Source organism: Rattus rattus, chromosome 2, assembly GCF_011064425.1.
Source record: "Rattus rattus isolate New Zealand chromosome 2, Rrattus_CSIRO_v1, whole genome shotgun sequence".
Classification (NCBI taxonomy): domain Eukaryota; kingdom Metazoa; phylum Chordata; class Mammalia; order Rodentia; family Muridae; genus Rattus; species Rattus rattus.
The window spans coordinates 221901169-221917432 of record NC_046155.1 but is presented as its reverse complement, the minus strand read 5'-3'; the positions used below and the strand labels follow the sequence as shown (position 1 = coordinate 221917432).

The window sequence follows — 16264 nt, the reverse complement described above, 5'->3', positions numbered from 1 at the left end:
GAACCAAAACCATCCAATGGAAAAAAGATAGCATTTTCAGCAAATGGTGCTGGTTCAACTGGAGGTCAACATGTAGAAGAATGCAGATCGATCCATGCTTATCACCCTGTACAAAGCTTAAGTCCAAGTGGATCAAGGACCTCCACATCAAACCAGATACACTCAAACTAATAGAAGAAAAACTAGGGCAGCATCTCAAACACTTGGGCACTGGAAAAAATTTCCTGAACAAAACACCAATGGCTTATGCTCTAAGATCAAGAATCGACAAATGGGATCTCATAAAACTGCAAAGCTTCTGTAAGGCAAAGGACACTGTGGTTAGGACAAAACGGCAACCAACAGATTGGGGAAAGATCTTTATCAATCCTACAACAGATAGAGGCCTTATATCCAAAATATACAAAGAACTCAAGAAGTTAGACCGCAGGGAGACAAATAACCCTATTAAAAAATGGGGTTCAGAGCTAAACAAAGAATTCACAGCTGAGGAATGCCGAATGGCTGAGAAACACCTAAAGAAATGTTCAACATCTTTAGTCATAAGGGAAATACAAATCAAAACAACCCTGAGATTCCACCTCACACCAGTGAGAATGGCTAAGATCAAAAACTCAGTTGACAGTAGATGCTGGGGAGGATGTGGAGAAAGAGGAACACTCCTCCATTGTTGGTGGGATTGCAGACTGGTACAACCATTCTGGAAATCAGTCTGGAGGTTCCTCAGAAAATTGGACAGTGAACTATCTGAGGATCCAGCTATACCTCTCTTGGGCATATACCCACAAGATGCCCCAACATATAAAAAAGACACAAGTTCCACTATGTTCATAGTAGCCTTATTTATAATAGCCAGAAGCTGGAAAGAACCCAGATGCCCTTCAACAGAGGAATGGATACAGAAAATGTGGTACATCTACACAATGGAATATTACTCAGCTATCAAAAACAATGACTTTATGAAATTCATAGGCAAATGGTTGGAACTGGAAAATATCATCCTGAGTGAGGTAACCCAATCACAGAAAAACACACATGGTATGCACTCATTGGTAAGTGGCTATTAGCCCAAATGCTTGAATTACCCTAGATGCATAGAACACATGAAACTCAAGACAGATGATCAAAATGTGAATGCTTCACTCCTTCTTCAAAAGGGGAACAAGAATACCCTTGGCAGGGAAGAGAGAGGCAAAGATTAAAACAGACCCAGAAGGAACACCCATTCAGAGCCTGCCCCACATGTGGCCCATACATATACAGCCACCCAATTAGACAAGATGGATGAAGCAAAGAAGTGCAGGCCGACAGGAGCCAGATGTAGATCTCTCCTGAGAGACACAGCCAGAATACAACAAATACAGAGGCGAATGCCAGCAGCAAACCACTGAACTGAGAACAGGACCCCCGTTGAAGGAATCAGAGAAAGAACTGGAAGAGCTTGAAGGGGCTCAAGACCCCATATGTACAACAATGCCAAGCAACCAGAGCTTCCAGGGACTAAGTCACTACCTAAAGACTATACATGGAGTGACCCTGGACTCTGACCTCATAGGTAGCAATGAATATCCTAGTAAGATCACCAGTGGAAGGGGAAGCCCTTGGTCCTGCTAAGACTGAACCCCCAGTGAACGTGATTGTTGGGGGGAGAGCGGCAATGGGGGCGGATGGGGAGGGGAACACCTATATAGAAGGGGAGGGGGATGTTGGCCCAGAAACCGGGAAAGGGAATAACACTCGAAATGTAAATAAGAAATACTCAAGTTAATAAAAAAAAAGAAAAAAAGTTGGTCAGGAGTTCCCTGCCTGTAGTTTCCTTCACACACAGACAGCCTGGTGGCAAGTTTGTGGTGACATAACTATTTCAGGGTTAGGTGACCCTTTAGAGCTCCATGTGAGGGTGGGATAAATTTTCAGACCTGGTTCTCTGATGTGGTTTGAGATGCACTTGTGCTCACTGCTTCCAACCAATTATGATAAGAGTAGAGGTGACACACTTTTACCTTTAGGATTACATTAACTACCAGCCTTTGCCTTGTGGGTGGTATTTTTCTGACATGTGTCTGTGCTAACAGTAAGGTGTCGTGTCACCCAACATCTGCTCTGCACTCAGAAGGGAGCCAACTTCTCCAGGTAAAATGAAATCACCAGGGCAAGCACCTGTTTTGTACAGTGATGAATAATTTAGAGCTAGAACTGCCTTAAGCTCCATGACACTATCATCCAAGAATAAAAAAGAAAAAGGAACAGAGCGAGAGAAAGTGCTTAAAGCAACGGCCTAGTACACCCTGATGCCCTGGGGAGTGAGGCTCTGACAGCCATCAGTCTCCTGGGTTCCCAACAATTAGGTCCAAAGTCAACAGCACAGATTTCAGAGATGCCATCAGACGTACGTATGTTTGTGACTTTGAGGAAGAAGCCACAGGCAATGTTCAAGTGTCACCTGACACAACTGAAGATGAAGACTGCGGATCAGACTACAGCAGGGAGCACCTGTGACAAAAAGGGGTGAGGCTTACAGTGAGTTCCTGGGCATCAGCTGCAGCACCCACTCTACTTCCCTGTCCCAGACACTCGCCCACATCACAGACCACAGACTCAGTTACCCAATCCTTTTCTCAGTTATTGTTTTCTGGATATTTTTTCCTACCACAAGCTCAGGCAAGATGGGGCTTAAGATGTTTGTGGAGCTGAAAGTCGAATACACCAAAAATTGTGAATAAAAAGGAAATATAAAAAAAAGTCAGGAAACATGAAAATATCAGAAAATATAGAAAACCAGCAAAATATTCTGTATTTGCTGGCCTTTTACTTTTCTTTCTTTCTTTCCTTCCTTCTTTCTTTCTTTCTTTCTTTCTCTCTTTACTTTCTTTATTTTTTTTAATTCTTAGGAATCAAGGCTTCTCTGTATCCCTCAAGCCTGCGGCAAGCTTAGAATGTAATTAAAAACAAGTTTGAAATCTTATGGCAATCCTCCTGCCTCAGCATTCCACACAGAGGAAATGTAGGTCTGCAGATGTATACAAGTGGATTTAAAATTTTTATGCAATATAAGTTATTAAAAATAATTATATTGACTTAAATATGTGAAATGTCACCTGACATTATAATACCAACCTATGATTATATGGAAAAAGTTTAGAACACATTAAAATGCTAAGAACATTGACATTTTCTACACAAATTATATGTTTACTTTCTTATGTATTTGGAAAAAGCCAAGAATGTCAGTAGTGAGCACTCAGCCCACATTCCCTGACTAAACTCGGCTTCAACCTCAGAGGACAGAGACATTGGAGTCATAGTTTCACATGCATGGAATTGTGCCTAGGTAGAGGGCCCAAGTTAAATGAGTGGACTTTGCAGTTTTCTTCATTCTTTGGACAAGATTCAACTATGCAGCCCAGGCTGGCCCTGAATTTGGTAGTCATTCTCACTGAGCCGCCTGAGTGCTCAGATTACAGGTCAGCCGACTTCTTGAATGCTCTGCTCAATCTGATCCTTCTGTCTTAAGGGCTGGCCTAAGTCAGGAGCTATTGATGCACACAGGTGGCCCTGGGCATAGGAATTACTGCACTGGATCATGTCGACCCCAGGAAAAAAACTACACTTTCAGTCACAGTCTTATGGAAACTTTTGTTGTTATGAGGAGGGAGCACGTCATTTAGGTTTTCCTTGTATCTTAATTGGATCCTAGGACTGTGGAGTCTCTGTCCCCTCAGGAGGACATTCCTGGTTCATCCTCCTCTGACTGCAGAGTTATGCTGACTCTGCCTTCCTCCTGTGCCCAACAATCCTCATCTACAACATTACTTTGGAGAGGGGGTTGAAGACTAAGCTGAGACTTCATTCTAGTACTCAGAGAGTGGCTTGTGTTAGACCATTGGGACCCCTCTCCTGTGTCCTTACCTGATTAATATACCAAGAAGAAGAGTGAGCCCAGCGCTTTCCTTACCTTTTTTCTTCACCATCGTAGCAACCACAAAGGTGCCTAAGGGATCCATGCACTGATGATTAATATTGCTAAACACAGAATCAATACAAATATATTTTGACTCCAGGAGGTAAACACAGATGAGGCACTGTCCACTGTGGGTGGAATCTGGGTGGCAGATGTAGGCTGGGTGGGATCCAAGGTCGTTATTGTTGATCCTGAGAAAAATGAGAAAAGCTTTGAGGCTCATGATACACACATTCTGATATCCATACAGGGAAATCATCACACTTTTCAGGAGAATAGTCTTACCTTCCCCACTCTGTGGGTGTTTCCTCGTGATCATCTACATAACTACTTACTTGGCATTTCTCTGGAGTCTGTCAACAATTTCCTGAGGCACTGGCTGAAATCCCCCATGGAGCACATCCTGAGACTGTGGGCTAATTCCCTGTTATTCTGCCATTGACTCACGGTCCTGCTGGCATCAGGATGACTCTCTCTCCAGGTCATGATTTTTGGATAAAAGTAGAAGGGATACTGTCTATCAATTGTGAAGGCCCAGCATCCATCCATGAATTCTCCTTGATTATATTGAGATTGCACAGTGACCTGCAAGGTGTGATTACCTGCAAATGACACCCAACACCATCATCTTCCACCCTTTACAGAATCATCCTCCCTCCATGGTCCCGTCGCTCTCTGCATGCTTAGGGTCTGTATTCTTTCCTTCCTGGCTTGCTGTTTCTTACACATTGGGTGCCATGTACCTGAGGTTGGGTCAATATTCAGCTCTTACATGCAGACACATCCACATCCCCTTCCTGCATACGCTCTGTTCTTCCTCTTCCTTATTCATAATCTCTGTCTTTGCATTCTGTCTCATACTCACCCTTGGACAGATCAAATAGCCCTGACTCCAGGTTCGTCATCTTCTGAAAAATGTCTTTCAGGCTTTGGTTCAAATCAGCACACACCTTAGTGGCATTTCCCTTCTTTTCAGGTTGACCCGCAGGTGAGTTCTGTCTTTCATCATCAAAACGAAGGAGAGGCTTTCCATTCACTGAGCACTGTCCAGGTGAGGATCTGTACTTGATAGTGAAGTTACAACTTAGAGAGTCTATACCTGTGAGAGAAACATGCAGGTGAGGTCCTAAGTGGGAGCAGGGGTCCATAGGAGCCATGCTTTTCTAGCACTCAGAATCTCTCCGATGGATCAGGGGGAGAAGCCTCTAATCAAGAGTTCCAGCAGCTTCTGGATCTTAATTCTATGCCATAGTTAACTGTCTTCGAACTCTTCAAAGGCATATATGTCCAGAGAGATTTATCTTGCAAGTACTTTTATTGTCTACTATCAAGTACTTAAATATACAATCTGTCAGAAAACATCCATGTTCCTGGGGATGAAAATCTATCTGAACACTCAGGGGGAAGGGGGGCATCATAGAACACATGGAAATTCAACATGGAGCCTGGTGTTGAGGGAAGCTCCTGAGGCAATGCCCCAGTTGTCCTGGAGAGGGCAGCTGCCAGCTGTGAGCTCAGTGCTCATCCCTGCTCCCACTGGGCTCTGTCACACAGCACTGTTGGCCATAAGAGCTCAGCATCCCCTACATTAATCCACACACCAAATCCATTCACAAGGAGAGATCTCTGTCTGTCTGGTGAAGGCTGAATGTATCTCCTTAAACCTTTCTTTCCCACCATTCTGGGAGGTACCATGAGGCAGTGGATGGGAAAGTGGGAAAGAAAGCTCAAGAACAAACAGATTCTGAAATGGTGCAAAGCTTGTGAGGAATAATCCCCAGGAAGGCAATCTTCAGAGCACAGCCTGCCTTAGATCCAGGTCAGCTGTCTGAGCCTTTCCCTTGGAGGGGTCAGCACTGTGCCCAGCATATCCAGTTGGAGAGACTGGTTTTTAGACTTCCTTCCTAAGGAACCCAGTGGTGCTGAGGACATCACCAAGTACTCTTTTTTTGTCTGCTGTAACCTTCAACCCTGTAGCCCCTCTATGCTGTCCTGCCATAACTTTTTTTTTTCAGAACTTTTATGTGCAGCGTGGGGGAGAGGAGTAGAGGCAGGCAGAACCAGAGTCCCCAGTTGCTGAGGTGGTGAAGTGGAGAAGCAGCCCAGGAGCTTCCTAGTAGCTCAGGACTGAGAGAACTTCCTGACTTAGCCAGGTCCTTTTTCAGTGCCCCAACCCCCTCCATGTAGACCCCCTCCATGTAGACCCCTTCCATGTAGACCCCCTCCGTGTAGACCCTCCATGTAGACCCTGGGAACTCACCGTCTAGCGTCGTGGTCCCCAGAAAATTCAGCAGCACCAAAAGGCCCAGAATCAGAGAAAGATTGTCCATGATGGTGACTCTCTTTGCCATGGTCCTTTCTGAGCCCAGGCGGCCTAGGGTGCGACCAGAGCTGCTGAGAAAATCAGGAATCCTCAGTACCGCCCTTGCACAGGACCCAGTGCACAGAACTGAGAAAGTCCCAGGCACCTGGACTTTGAATTCTCGGGTTTTCGCACTCCAGCCTTGCAGGTTCCTAGTGCACCTTTTCCTACTTGTTTCTGGAAATCCCTACGGGACCTGGTGGCTCTGGTCCTCAATCGCACATGCAGAGGTCCCTGAGGTCCCCAAGGGACCATGGAGTTTGCTACTGTGACCTGAATACTGAACTTACTTTTTCAGGACTGACATTGGCCGCCCCTTCATCTCACTCACCTGCAGCTGTGCCCTCAGGGTTCCTTGGGAACAGTGTAAAGAAAGGAAATAATCAGTCCCAGGTGAAGTTCTGCAGCAGCGGCCTGAGGCAGGGAGCAGAAAGTGGCCGCGTCGAAGTTAGAGAGAAAACCATGCCTACAACTGACGTAGGTAAAGGGCACAGTCCTTAGAGATTGACAGGAGGCTCATAGCCAAGCGCCAGAACCAGAAGGAAGCCTAGCCGCCCAGCAAATTCCTTAAGGTCCACGTGAGCAAACCACAAACAGTTGGAGCAGCCCTTTAATGTGTGGTGACACCAAATGGTCGAAAGCCTGCGGGATTACAGAAGCACACACACACAGGTTATTCGTGTCAAGCCAGAAGAGGAAGGGCCCCCTGTAACTTTACTCACCAAACTGTAGGGAGCGGCGATGTGCCGCGCCTCAAAGATGGCGCTGGTTTCCGCCTTGCACCCTCCCGATGGTGAGCGCTCCTTGTAGTAAACAAGTTCTTATTTGGCTATGCCTGCCTGGCCTGCTAGGTTCCGCATAGTGACAGCCTGTCTGCATGACCCACGTGGCACGTTGGGGTTGGTTGGCATTGAGTACGTAAGCGGATGTAGGGCGTTCCCCGGCGTAATAGAAGATCGTATCAAGGTTCCTGAATAAACTGCTTGAAGAAGATTTCCTCTGGTCGTATCTTCCTTGCTGGTCGAGTTTGGGCGCGACACCAACTATATACCTCCAGTACACCAGGTAGAAAATATCTGGGAAGCACTTTGGGAAACCCTGGCTCGAGACTTCGGTAACAAAAGACCGACTACGTGACCTGAATAAACTAGGGAAATATCCAGGAAGACCAGCCTAAATCTTAAAGACAAAGACCGAGAAGACAAAAGGCAGGAAAGAATTGACCACGACCCAGGTATGTGGTACCTGGCCAGACTGCTCCTTTGTTAGGAACAAAAGGCTTCCACATGCATCAGCAGGGCTCAGCAGGGGTCAAACCCTGCAAGAGACCCAGAAGGGTCTTGTTCGGGCTGAAAGCATTCCGTGATTGTTATCTTCTTGTGCCATAAATTCACAGGAAGGCTTTTGTCCAACAATCTCAAGACTTTAAGGCAGTCATCTTTTTTTTTTTTTGAGTTTATATGCAGTATATTTAATTAATTGTGGTATATTAGTATGCAGGTATACAATGTGATCTTTACTCCACATTAATATGCACAATGCATTTTCCTGAAAAATATGAAACTATACACAGCTTTTCTGGATAATTTCAGGCAAAAAAATGGAAAGAGGGATCATAAATAGTAGCCTGTAAAATTAGATATGTAAACCATTGATTACATATTTTTTTTCATATTTTTTTTATTAACTTGAGTATTTCTTATATACATTTCGAGTGTTATTCCCTTTCCCGGTTTCCAGGCAAACATCCCCCTCCCCCTTCCCCTTCTTTATGGGTATTCCCCTCCCCATCCTCCCCCCCTTGCCGCCCTCCCCCCAACAATCTAGTTCACTGGGGGTTCAGTCTTAGCAGGACCCAGGGCTTCCCCTTCCACTGGTGCTCTTACTAGGATATTCATTGCTACCTATGAGGTCAGAGTCCAGGGTCAGTCCATGTATAGTCTTTAGGTAGTGGCTTAGTCCCTGGAAGCTCTGGTTGCTTGGCATTGTTGTACATATGGGGTCTTGAGCCCCTTCAAGCTCTTCCAGTTCTTTCTCTGATTCCTTCAACGGGGGTCCTATTCTCAAATCAGTGGTTTGCTGCTGGCATACACCTCTGTGTTTGCTGTATTCTGGCTGTGTCTCTCGGGAGAGATCTACATCCGGCTCCTATCGGTCTGCACTTCTTTGCTTCATCCATCTTGTCTAATTGGATGGCTGTATATGCATGGGCCACATGTGGGGCAGGCTCTGAATGGGTGTTCCTTCTGTGTCTGTTTTAATCTTTGCCTCTCTATTCCCTGCCAAGGGTAGTCTTGTTCCCCTTTTAAAGAAGGAGTGAAGCATTCATATTTTGATCATCCATCTTGAGTTTCATTTGTTCTAGGCATCTAGGGTAATTCAAGCATTTGGGCTAATAGCCACTTATCAATGAGTGCATACCGTGTGTGTTTTTCTGTGATTGGGTTACCTCACTCAGGATGATATTTTCCAGTTCCGACCATTTTAAGGCAGTCATCTTAGCTGTGGCCATACAGTCACAAAGCGGCCAGGCCCAAATCCAATACGACTCCCTACATCTCCCCCGTTTTTCTATTATAAAAGACCATTAGGTGGAAGTAGTGGTCTGAGAGAGATCAGACATGCCTCACAGAGTGCCCAGCTCAGCCATGGCGAGCCACTCTTGCAGTTAGGACTGCACCCCAATGGCTAGAAATGAGCTTATGCTGTAACACACCGTTCTGGGCTACACGTGTGTGTTTTGGGGGTGGGGGGAGAAACTGGGCAGAGGAGCATTTGACCTGCCCGTACGTTTAAACTAGGTGTAATTACCTCTGTCTTAGGATTGACTTCTCAAACCTTAGCCTTATCCGTCATAGGATTACCTTGTCGCCCTCAAGGCTCCGTGTCTTAGATTGGTCAAGGGTCAGAGGAAGTTGCCCGTCACTGAGGATAGCTACATGGGGTCATCTTTTTATTCCTCTTACTCAAGCCCAGAGGTGAAAGAGTAGGGGCCAGATGGCATTAATCTAGGAAATTGTGGAAGTTGAGCGTCTCCCGATATGTAGTGGGCACCTCATCTTTTTCGTTGTCTCTCTGGTTCTCCTCAGCTGCTCTGGTCTCCATCTTTCTCCAAGGGCACAGGAATGACTCCAGGGATCCGAACCAAGAGAGCTGAATCTTGGCTGCTTTTTCTGGGGTCCTATTGGTGGAGATCACTGCTGGCTTAAGTGTGTTCCTTGTTCTCACTGGTATCAGGATCACGATCTCCATCGGTACCAGATTCCGTGGAGACAGGACTATGCAACGTTCAGGAACCCAAATGGGTGCTCCAGCATCTCTAGGGAAAACACAAGCAGAACCCCTAACCCTAACTAAGACAGGGTCAGGTCCCTTCCATAATCTTGAGGTCAAATCTTTCCAACAGACCAGACCTACCTTATGTCTTTTTCCTTTCCAATGTCTATCTGCTGCTGAACAATTATTCTTTTTTTTTTTTTTTTTTTTAGGATCTTTATTTTCACTGTCCAAACATCAGTCAATATACTGGGAAAGCCAGCGGAAACCCTCGCCGTAGCCTTGCCTCTTGAGCACACTGCACATGAATACTTCCATGGGGCGGGCGTTCAGCTCCTTCAGAGTCACATTCCCCTTTCCTGTGGTTTGCCCATAGAGCCCAAATATTTCACGGAGTTTTTCTTCACTGATTGCATCTGTCCTGTCAATTTTGTTTCCCAAGATAAGGATTGGCACGTTGGATATTGTCTCATCAGTCATTAAAGCATTAAGTTCAACTTTGGATTCCATGAGACGAGAATGATCCGCACAGTCCACCAGAAAAACTATTCCATTAATTGCTGGGAGGTAATTTTTCCAAACCCGACGCGCTTGCTCATGCCCACCAAGATCAAAAGTGGTGAAAGTCATTCCAGCAATTGTCAGTTCTTCTGAAGTGGGATGGAGTGTTGGTACGTGCTGGCCTAGTCTGTCATCTTTCAGCATGTGAAGAAGAGTGGTTTTGCCTGCATTGTCCAAACCTAAGAATACAAGTTTTCCAGATTTCTTGTAGAGTCCTAGGAACTGAAGCACACTGCTGAAGCCATTGTAGATCCACTCAAAGATGAAAGACATTATTGATGCTTACAACGGCCCGAGGGGCTCCTCCGGCGGTGGCTGGCGGCGCGACCCTCCCTCAGAGCACACAGACCAGCAGTCCAATTATTCTTATCTACTAAAAAAAATTTAAAATATAGGTAATAAAGGCAAGTTTAGCAGGTGGGGAATTCTGGTCCCCTGTTTTACTTTTTTCAAGATAATTCTTAAGTGTCAAATGAGCTCTTTCTACTACGGCTTGTCTTTGAGGATTATTAGGAATGTCAGTCTTATGTACAGTATCATAATCCTCACAAAAATTTTTAAAAGGCCCACTAGTATATGTTGGACCATTATCAGTTTTTAATTGTCGTGGGACTCCCATAAAGGCAAAGGCCTGTAAGCAATGACTTTTAACATCTTTAATTTCCTCTCCACTATGAGCAGAGGCAAAGAGCAGGCCAGAATAGGTATCAATAGACACATGGACAAACCGTAGCTTCCCAAAGGAAGAAATATGGGTAACATCCATTTGTCAAATATCATTAGGTTGTAACCCTCTTGGGTTAACTCCCAAATTGGGAGAGGAAATAAATGGGGCACACTCGGGACATTGACTGACTATTTGAGCTGCTTGTTCTTTAGTTACTCCATTGTGAAACCTCAAAGAACTAGCATTAAGATGAAATTTTCTGTGCATTTGTAAAGCTTTATCATAGGCAGTACTATTCATTAACACATAGCAACATGAAGATCGAGTATAAGAATCAGCCAATTCATTGCCTTGTGCTAAGGGGCCAGGTAACATGGAATGACCTCTTATATGGCCCACAAAAATAGGTTCCCGACGCTGCCACAGCAAAGCCTGTACTTGTAATAAGCAGGCACAAATGGATGAAACAGTGCAACGAAGGCAGCGGTCTCAAGGGGTGAAACAATCTGAGACACATACACACTATCAGTGTATATGTCACAAGGTTCATCAGGAAACACAACCAAAGCTAATTGTAAGGCTTTCAATTCTGCTAGCTGTGCAGAACAATTAGGAATTTTTATAACCTCTACCTTCCCTCCAGGCACTACCGCAGCACTACCATTGGAGGAACCATCAGTAAATACTAAACGAGCCTTCTGTAAAGGAGAACTAACAATAATTCGTGGAAAAATTACTGGATGCGTTTTGAAAATTTGACAAATCTTACTATCAGGATAATGGTTATCAAATCGACTAACAATTGTGCACATTAAAATAGCCCAATCTGTAAGTCCTGGGCTAAATGTTGTAGCTGTTCTTTGGTATAGGGAGTAATAATAAGATCTGGCTCTTTACCAAAAGTCTGTAAGCTAATTCTTTGAGCCTTAAACAGTAATTGAGCAACAGCCTGAGGATAAGCCATCACTATTTTTGCAGGTGAAGCTTGTAAATAAACCCACATTAAAGGTCCATCTTGCCAAAAAATCCCGTAGGAGAATAAGCAGATACGAAAATCAAGAATAAAAGAGGCCTAGAATAATCAATATAATTAAGGTGAGCCTCTTCCAAAGCCCGTTGTACTAAATTTAAACATTCACAAGCTTCTGGAGTTAATTGTCTAGGTGAATTTGGAGAGGAATCGCCCTTTAAAATATCAAACAATGGCTTCAACTCTCCCGTGGTTAATTTTAACATTGGTCGGAGCCAATTTATATCCCCTAATAAGTTTTGAAAGTCATTTAAGGTCCTCAGTGTATCCAACTAACTTGTAAGTTTTTGTGGGCGAATTCCTTTTTGTAATAATTCATGTCCTAAATATTGATATGGGAAGTCCTTTTGGACCTTTTCAGGGGCAATCACTAACCCTGTAGCAGCCAAATTTTCTTGTAAGTCAGCATATGTTGTCAGCAACTCATCATAAAATGGATGATATAAATCTGTGGATATTTTTGCCTTAAAGGCTTTAGGGCAGAGGCTACATACACCTGACACATGGTAGGACTGTTGGCCATCCCCTGAGGTAACACGATCCAATGATAGCGATGAGAAGTCACTTGAAAATTTATGGAAGGAATGCTAAAGGCAAATCTCTCACAGTCTTTAGGATCTAGTGGAATAGTAAAGAAACAATCCTTTAAATCAATAACTATCATATGCCAATTTTTAGGTATAGCTACAGGAGTAGGGATACCAGGCTGAGTAGGTCCCATAGGTATCATAATTTTATTGATTTCCCTTAAATCTTGTAATAATCTCCACTTCCCAGACTTTTTCTTAATCACAAAAATAGGTGTATTCCAAGGGGAAGTGGAAGGAACAATATGACCAGCTTCTAATTGTTCCTGTGCTAATTGATGAGCTGCTTCCAATTTTTCCTTGGATAGGGGCCACTGTGGAATCCACACCGGATCATTAGACTTCCAGGTGATGGGCAAAGGTTTAACATTCGGAGGCTTATTAACAGTGGCCCTTAGGATAAATTTCCCAAGCCTATTTTATCGCTTACACTACAAGGTTTGCCTTATAAATTTCTGCCCAATCCTCTCCCTGAGATGAGGCCTTGTTTCCTCATCACATTTCGTACAGGCTGAGTTGTCAGCACAGCCCCCATATCATTGAGCACATCTCGTCCCCACAATTTGGTAGGTATTTGCTCTAAGACAAAAGGCTGAAACCATCCCTCGTGTCCTTCCTCGTCTCTCCATTTAAGAATCTTGCTACTTTTTAGAGGGGCTGTAGCTGTCCCCACTCCTTGTAGGGTGGAGTAAGATATCTCTAGCAGCCAGGCCTTTGGCCAGAAGGCTTTAGCTATTACAGTTGTATCAGCTCTGGTATCTAGGAGCCCATGTAGGGGCTTTCCTTTAACCCATAGAGTGAGTGTGGGATGCTTCTCTAAGGAGGACACCCAAAATGCTCCGGGCCCAGTGGACCCAAAACTGTGATTACCATGGGCAGATTTAAACACAGGATTATCAGTATGAAACCGGGGCAAAAGGACCAATTGAGCTATCCTATCCCCTTGAGGAATAACTACAACTCCTTTTTCTACAGAAACCATAATTTTAATTTCTCCAGTAAAATCAGAGTCAATCACTCCAGGAAAGATTCTTATTCCTTTTATCAGGGCACTGCTGTGGCCTAATAAAAGGCCTATACTCCCAGAGGGCAGAGGCCCATGTACCCCAGTGCCAAGTGCCTGGGGGCCCATTTGAACACTGCTCTGGCAGAGGAGCAGAGGTCCAGTCCTGTGCTTTCTGGGGTCCCTCTGACCAGGTCCTTGACAAAAAGGGATTGGTTTGAGGGATAAACTGTGTTGGGGTAGGTTCTACCACAAAAGTTTTCATGGCTCCGTACACTCTGGCTTGTGGGCCCCGGAGCTGGCCCCATCTCCCGTTTCCCTGAAGGTTTAAAGGCCACCCCTCAACATCTTGCTTAGATCTACACTCATTTCCCCAGTGATAGCCTTTATGGCACCGAGGGCATAATCCAGGGCCTCCTATCTTTTTGTTCTGAGGGCACTCTCTTTTAAAATGTCCAGGTTGTCCACACCCGAAAAAAGTCCTGGGTTCCTCCATTTCCCTTCCGCATGGCCGCAGCCATGACCTGTCCCATCACATAATTCCCATCTATTTCTTTACACAATTTAATATAGTCAATCAGACTCTTATTCTTGTGAGATCTAATAACCTCCTTGCACCATTTATTAGAATTCTCATACGCCAATTGTTTCAGTAAAGGCATAGCAGTATCAATATCTCCAAACAGCCTCCCAGCCAACTGTAATAATCTATCCACAAATTCCTGGAAAGGTTCTGAGGGTCCTTGTACTACCTTCGATAATTGTTCTCCAGCTGCCTTATTGGGCAGGGCCTTCCAAGCTCTAACTGCTGCTGTGGAAATTTGAGCATAAACGGCAAGATCATATTAAATCTGGGCTGGAAGGGCCACATATTGTCCTGTTCCTGTCAACATTTCTACATTTCTCTGGGGGAACCCTGCTTGCGCATTAAGTCTATCTAGTTGTGCACATTGTTCTTGAAATTCTCCCCTCCATATCAGAAAGTCTCCCCGACTCAATACTGTCCTACATAATTGTTGCCAATCTCCAGGAGTCAGAGTGGATGCAACATTGGACTCAAAAATGGCAGAGGTAAAGGGAGCGAGGGGACCATAGGCAGAGACTGCCTCTTTCAGGTTTTTCAACTCCTTAAAACTCAGAGGAACATGTTATCTGATGGATTGACCTGTATTGCTGGGGTCCAGGACCTCAACAACAGGATACGCTGCTCCTTGTCCAAGGGGAGGCTCAGGGAAAATTACCCCTCTCCTTGTAGCCTTGTCTTCACAACACCACTCCAAGGAAGAATAGGGTTCATAGGCAGGAGGAGCAGTAGCTCCCTCTCCTTCAAAGAAGGGATTTACACTAGGGGTGAAAGAATAAAAAATGCAGCTAAGAAGTCAGAAGTTTAAAAAAGCCCTAGATACCTCAAATTCCAGACCTTTCCCTCTACCTGTAAGTAAAAGGTCACATTTCTTGAGCCTGCTCTCCCAGGAACTAGATAAAAGGACTTAAGATAAGGCCCTTAGAGAACAATCTTGAGAAACGGGAAGCTCCTCCTTGTGATATTTCACTGGTATTCTCAACACTTTCCAATGACGCCATCCCTGCCCCCTTAGGTTGTGGTTTCTCCCTTTAAATACCCTTTCTCCCAGCCTCTCGGGGTCGAACACACTGCCCCTGCGTGGGATATGAGTCTCGACCCCAGTGCACTGGTTCCTATCAATAAACCTCATGTTTATTACAGCAAGGACGGTCTCACGTGAGTTCTTGGGGGGTTGCATCATCCTGAGACTTGAGTGAGGGTCTCCCCATTCCGGGGGTCTTTCAGGGACGAGATTCTGATCTTTTAGTAACACTGTGTTTATTAATCTTCCTCTTAGGCCCCTCTATTTCTTCTTCCAATGTCTCCTTCATCCTCCTCTGAGCTAGAATCCTGATCTGAATCAGAGATTTGTAAGGACCTACGAGAGGCATCATCTTGTGCCGCTCCAAATGTTCTTTCTATCTCTGACATCTGTCCCCTTATTTTAGCATTAGTACTCAAGACAGCATCCTTGACCAATCTCCACAAAGAAAGCATGGTGGCAGGAATGCTCTCGGGGCCATATCTCCGCAGCGTTCTTTGTAAATCTCTCATAACCTGTTCCCAATCCTCCTGAATGAACAAGCCAAGGACTAGTCTTTTCTAAGGTTTTAATAAATTCTTTAGCTGTTTTTTCCTTTACACCGATTCCCTGATGTTCAAGCAAAGCAACTATCTGATCGGCTAGTTGTGAAGTAGAACTTGCAGTTCCCATGGCACGAAAATTTTCCTTTTCGCTATTCACTCACCCAATATGACCCTTCTCCTAGGCTGGCCAGGCTCCTGGGACCTCCCATCAGTAATCCTCTCTTCTCCAATCTCGGTGAGGCTTCCAGTTGTCTGCGCCTGCTCGGTAACAAAAGGCTTCCACATGCATCAGCAGGACTCAGCAGGGGTCAAACCCTGCAAGAGACCCAGAAGGGTCTTGTTCGAGCTGAAAGCATTCCGTGATTGTTATCTTCTTGTGCCGTAAATTCACAGAAAGGCTTTTGTCTAACAATCTCAAGACTTTATGGCAGTCATCTTAACTGTGGCCATACAGTCACAAAGTGGCCAGGCCCAAATCCAATACAGCTCCCTACAGATACATGCTGTATCCGTTTTGACTTCACTGTCAAGGATCTTTCTGTACACTGGTATGAAGGACAGTGTTCATTGAATGGGAAACCTTTCCTTCAGTATAAAGAAAACCAGACCAAGACTTAAGATAATCCTGGAATGGAGGTCAATGGCACCAAAGCTTGGGAAGATTT

At 44.8% G+C, this 16264-nt stretch overlaps 2 protein-coding genes across 2 annotated transcripts in view; one reads left to right on the top strand and one right to left on the bottom strand.

The window, feature by feature from the left end:
* The window catches only part of LOC116893570 (histocompatibility antigen 60b-like), a 191589-nt gene that overhangs the window by 149038 nt on the left and 26287 nt on the right, over positions 1–16264 (top strand). The window lies entirely within an intron of this gene.
* LOC116893000 (GTP-binding protein SAR1a) lies at positions 9820–10510 on the bottom strand. Its single transcript, XM_032894962.1, has one exon. It carries the CDS (start codon positions 10431–10433, stop codon positions 9837–9839), a length of 597 nt encoding a protein of 198 aa, XP_032750853.1. The 5' UTR covers positions 10434–10510; the 3' UTR covers positions 9820–9836.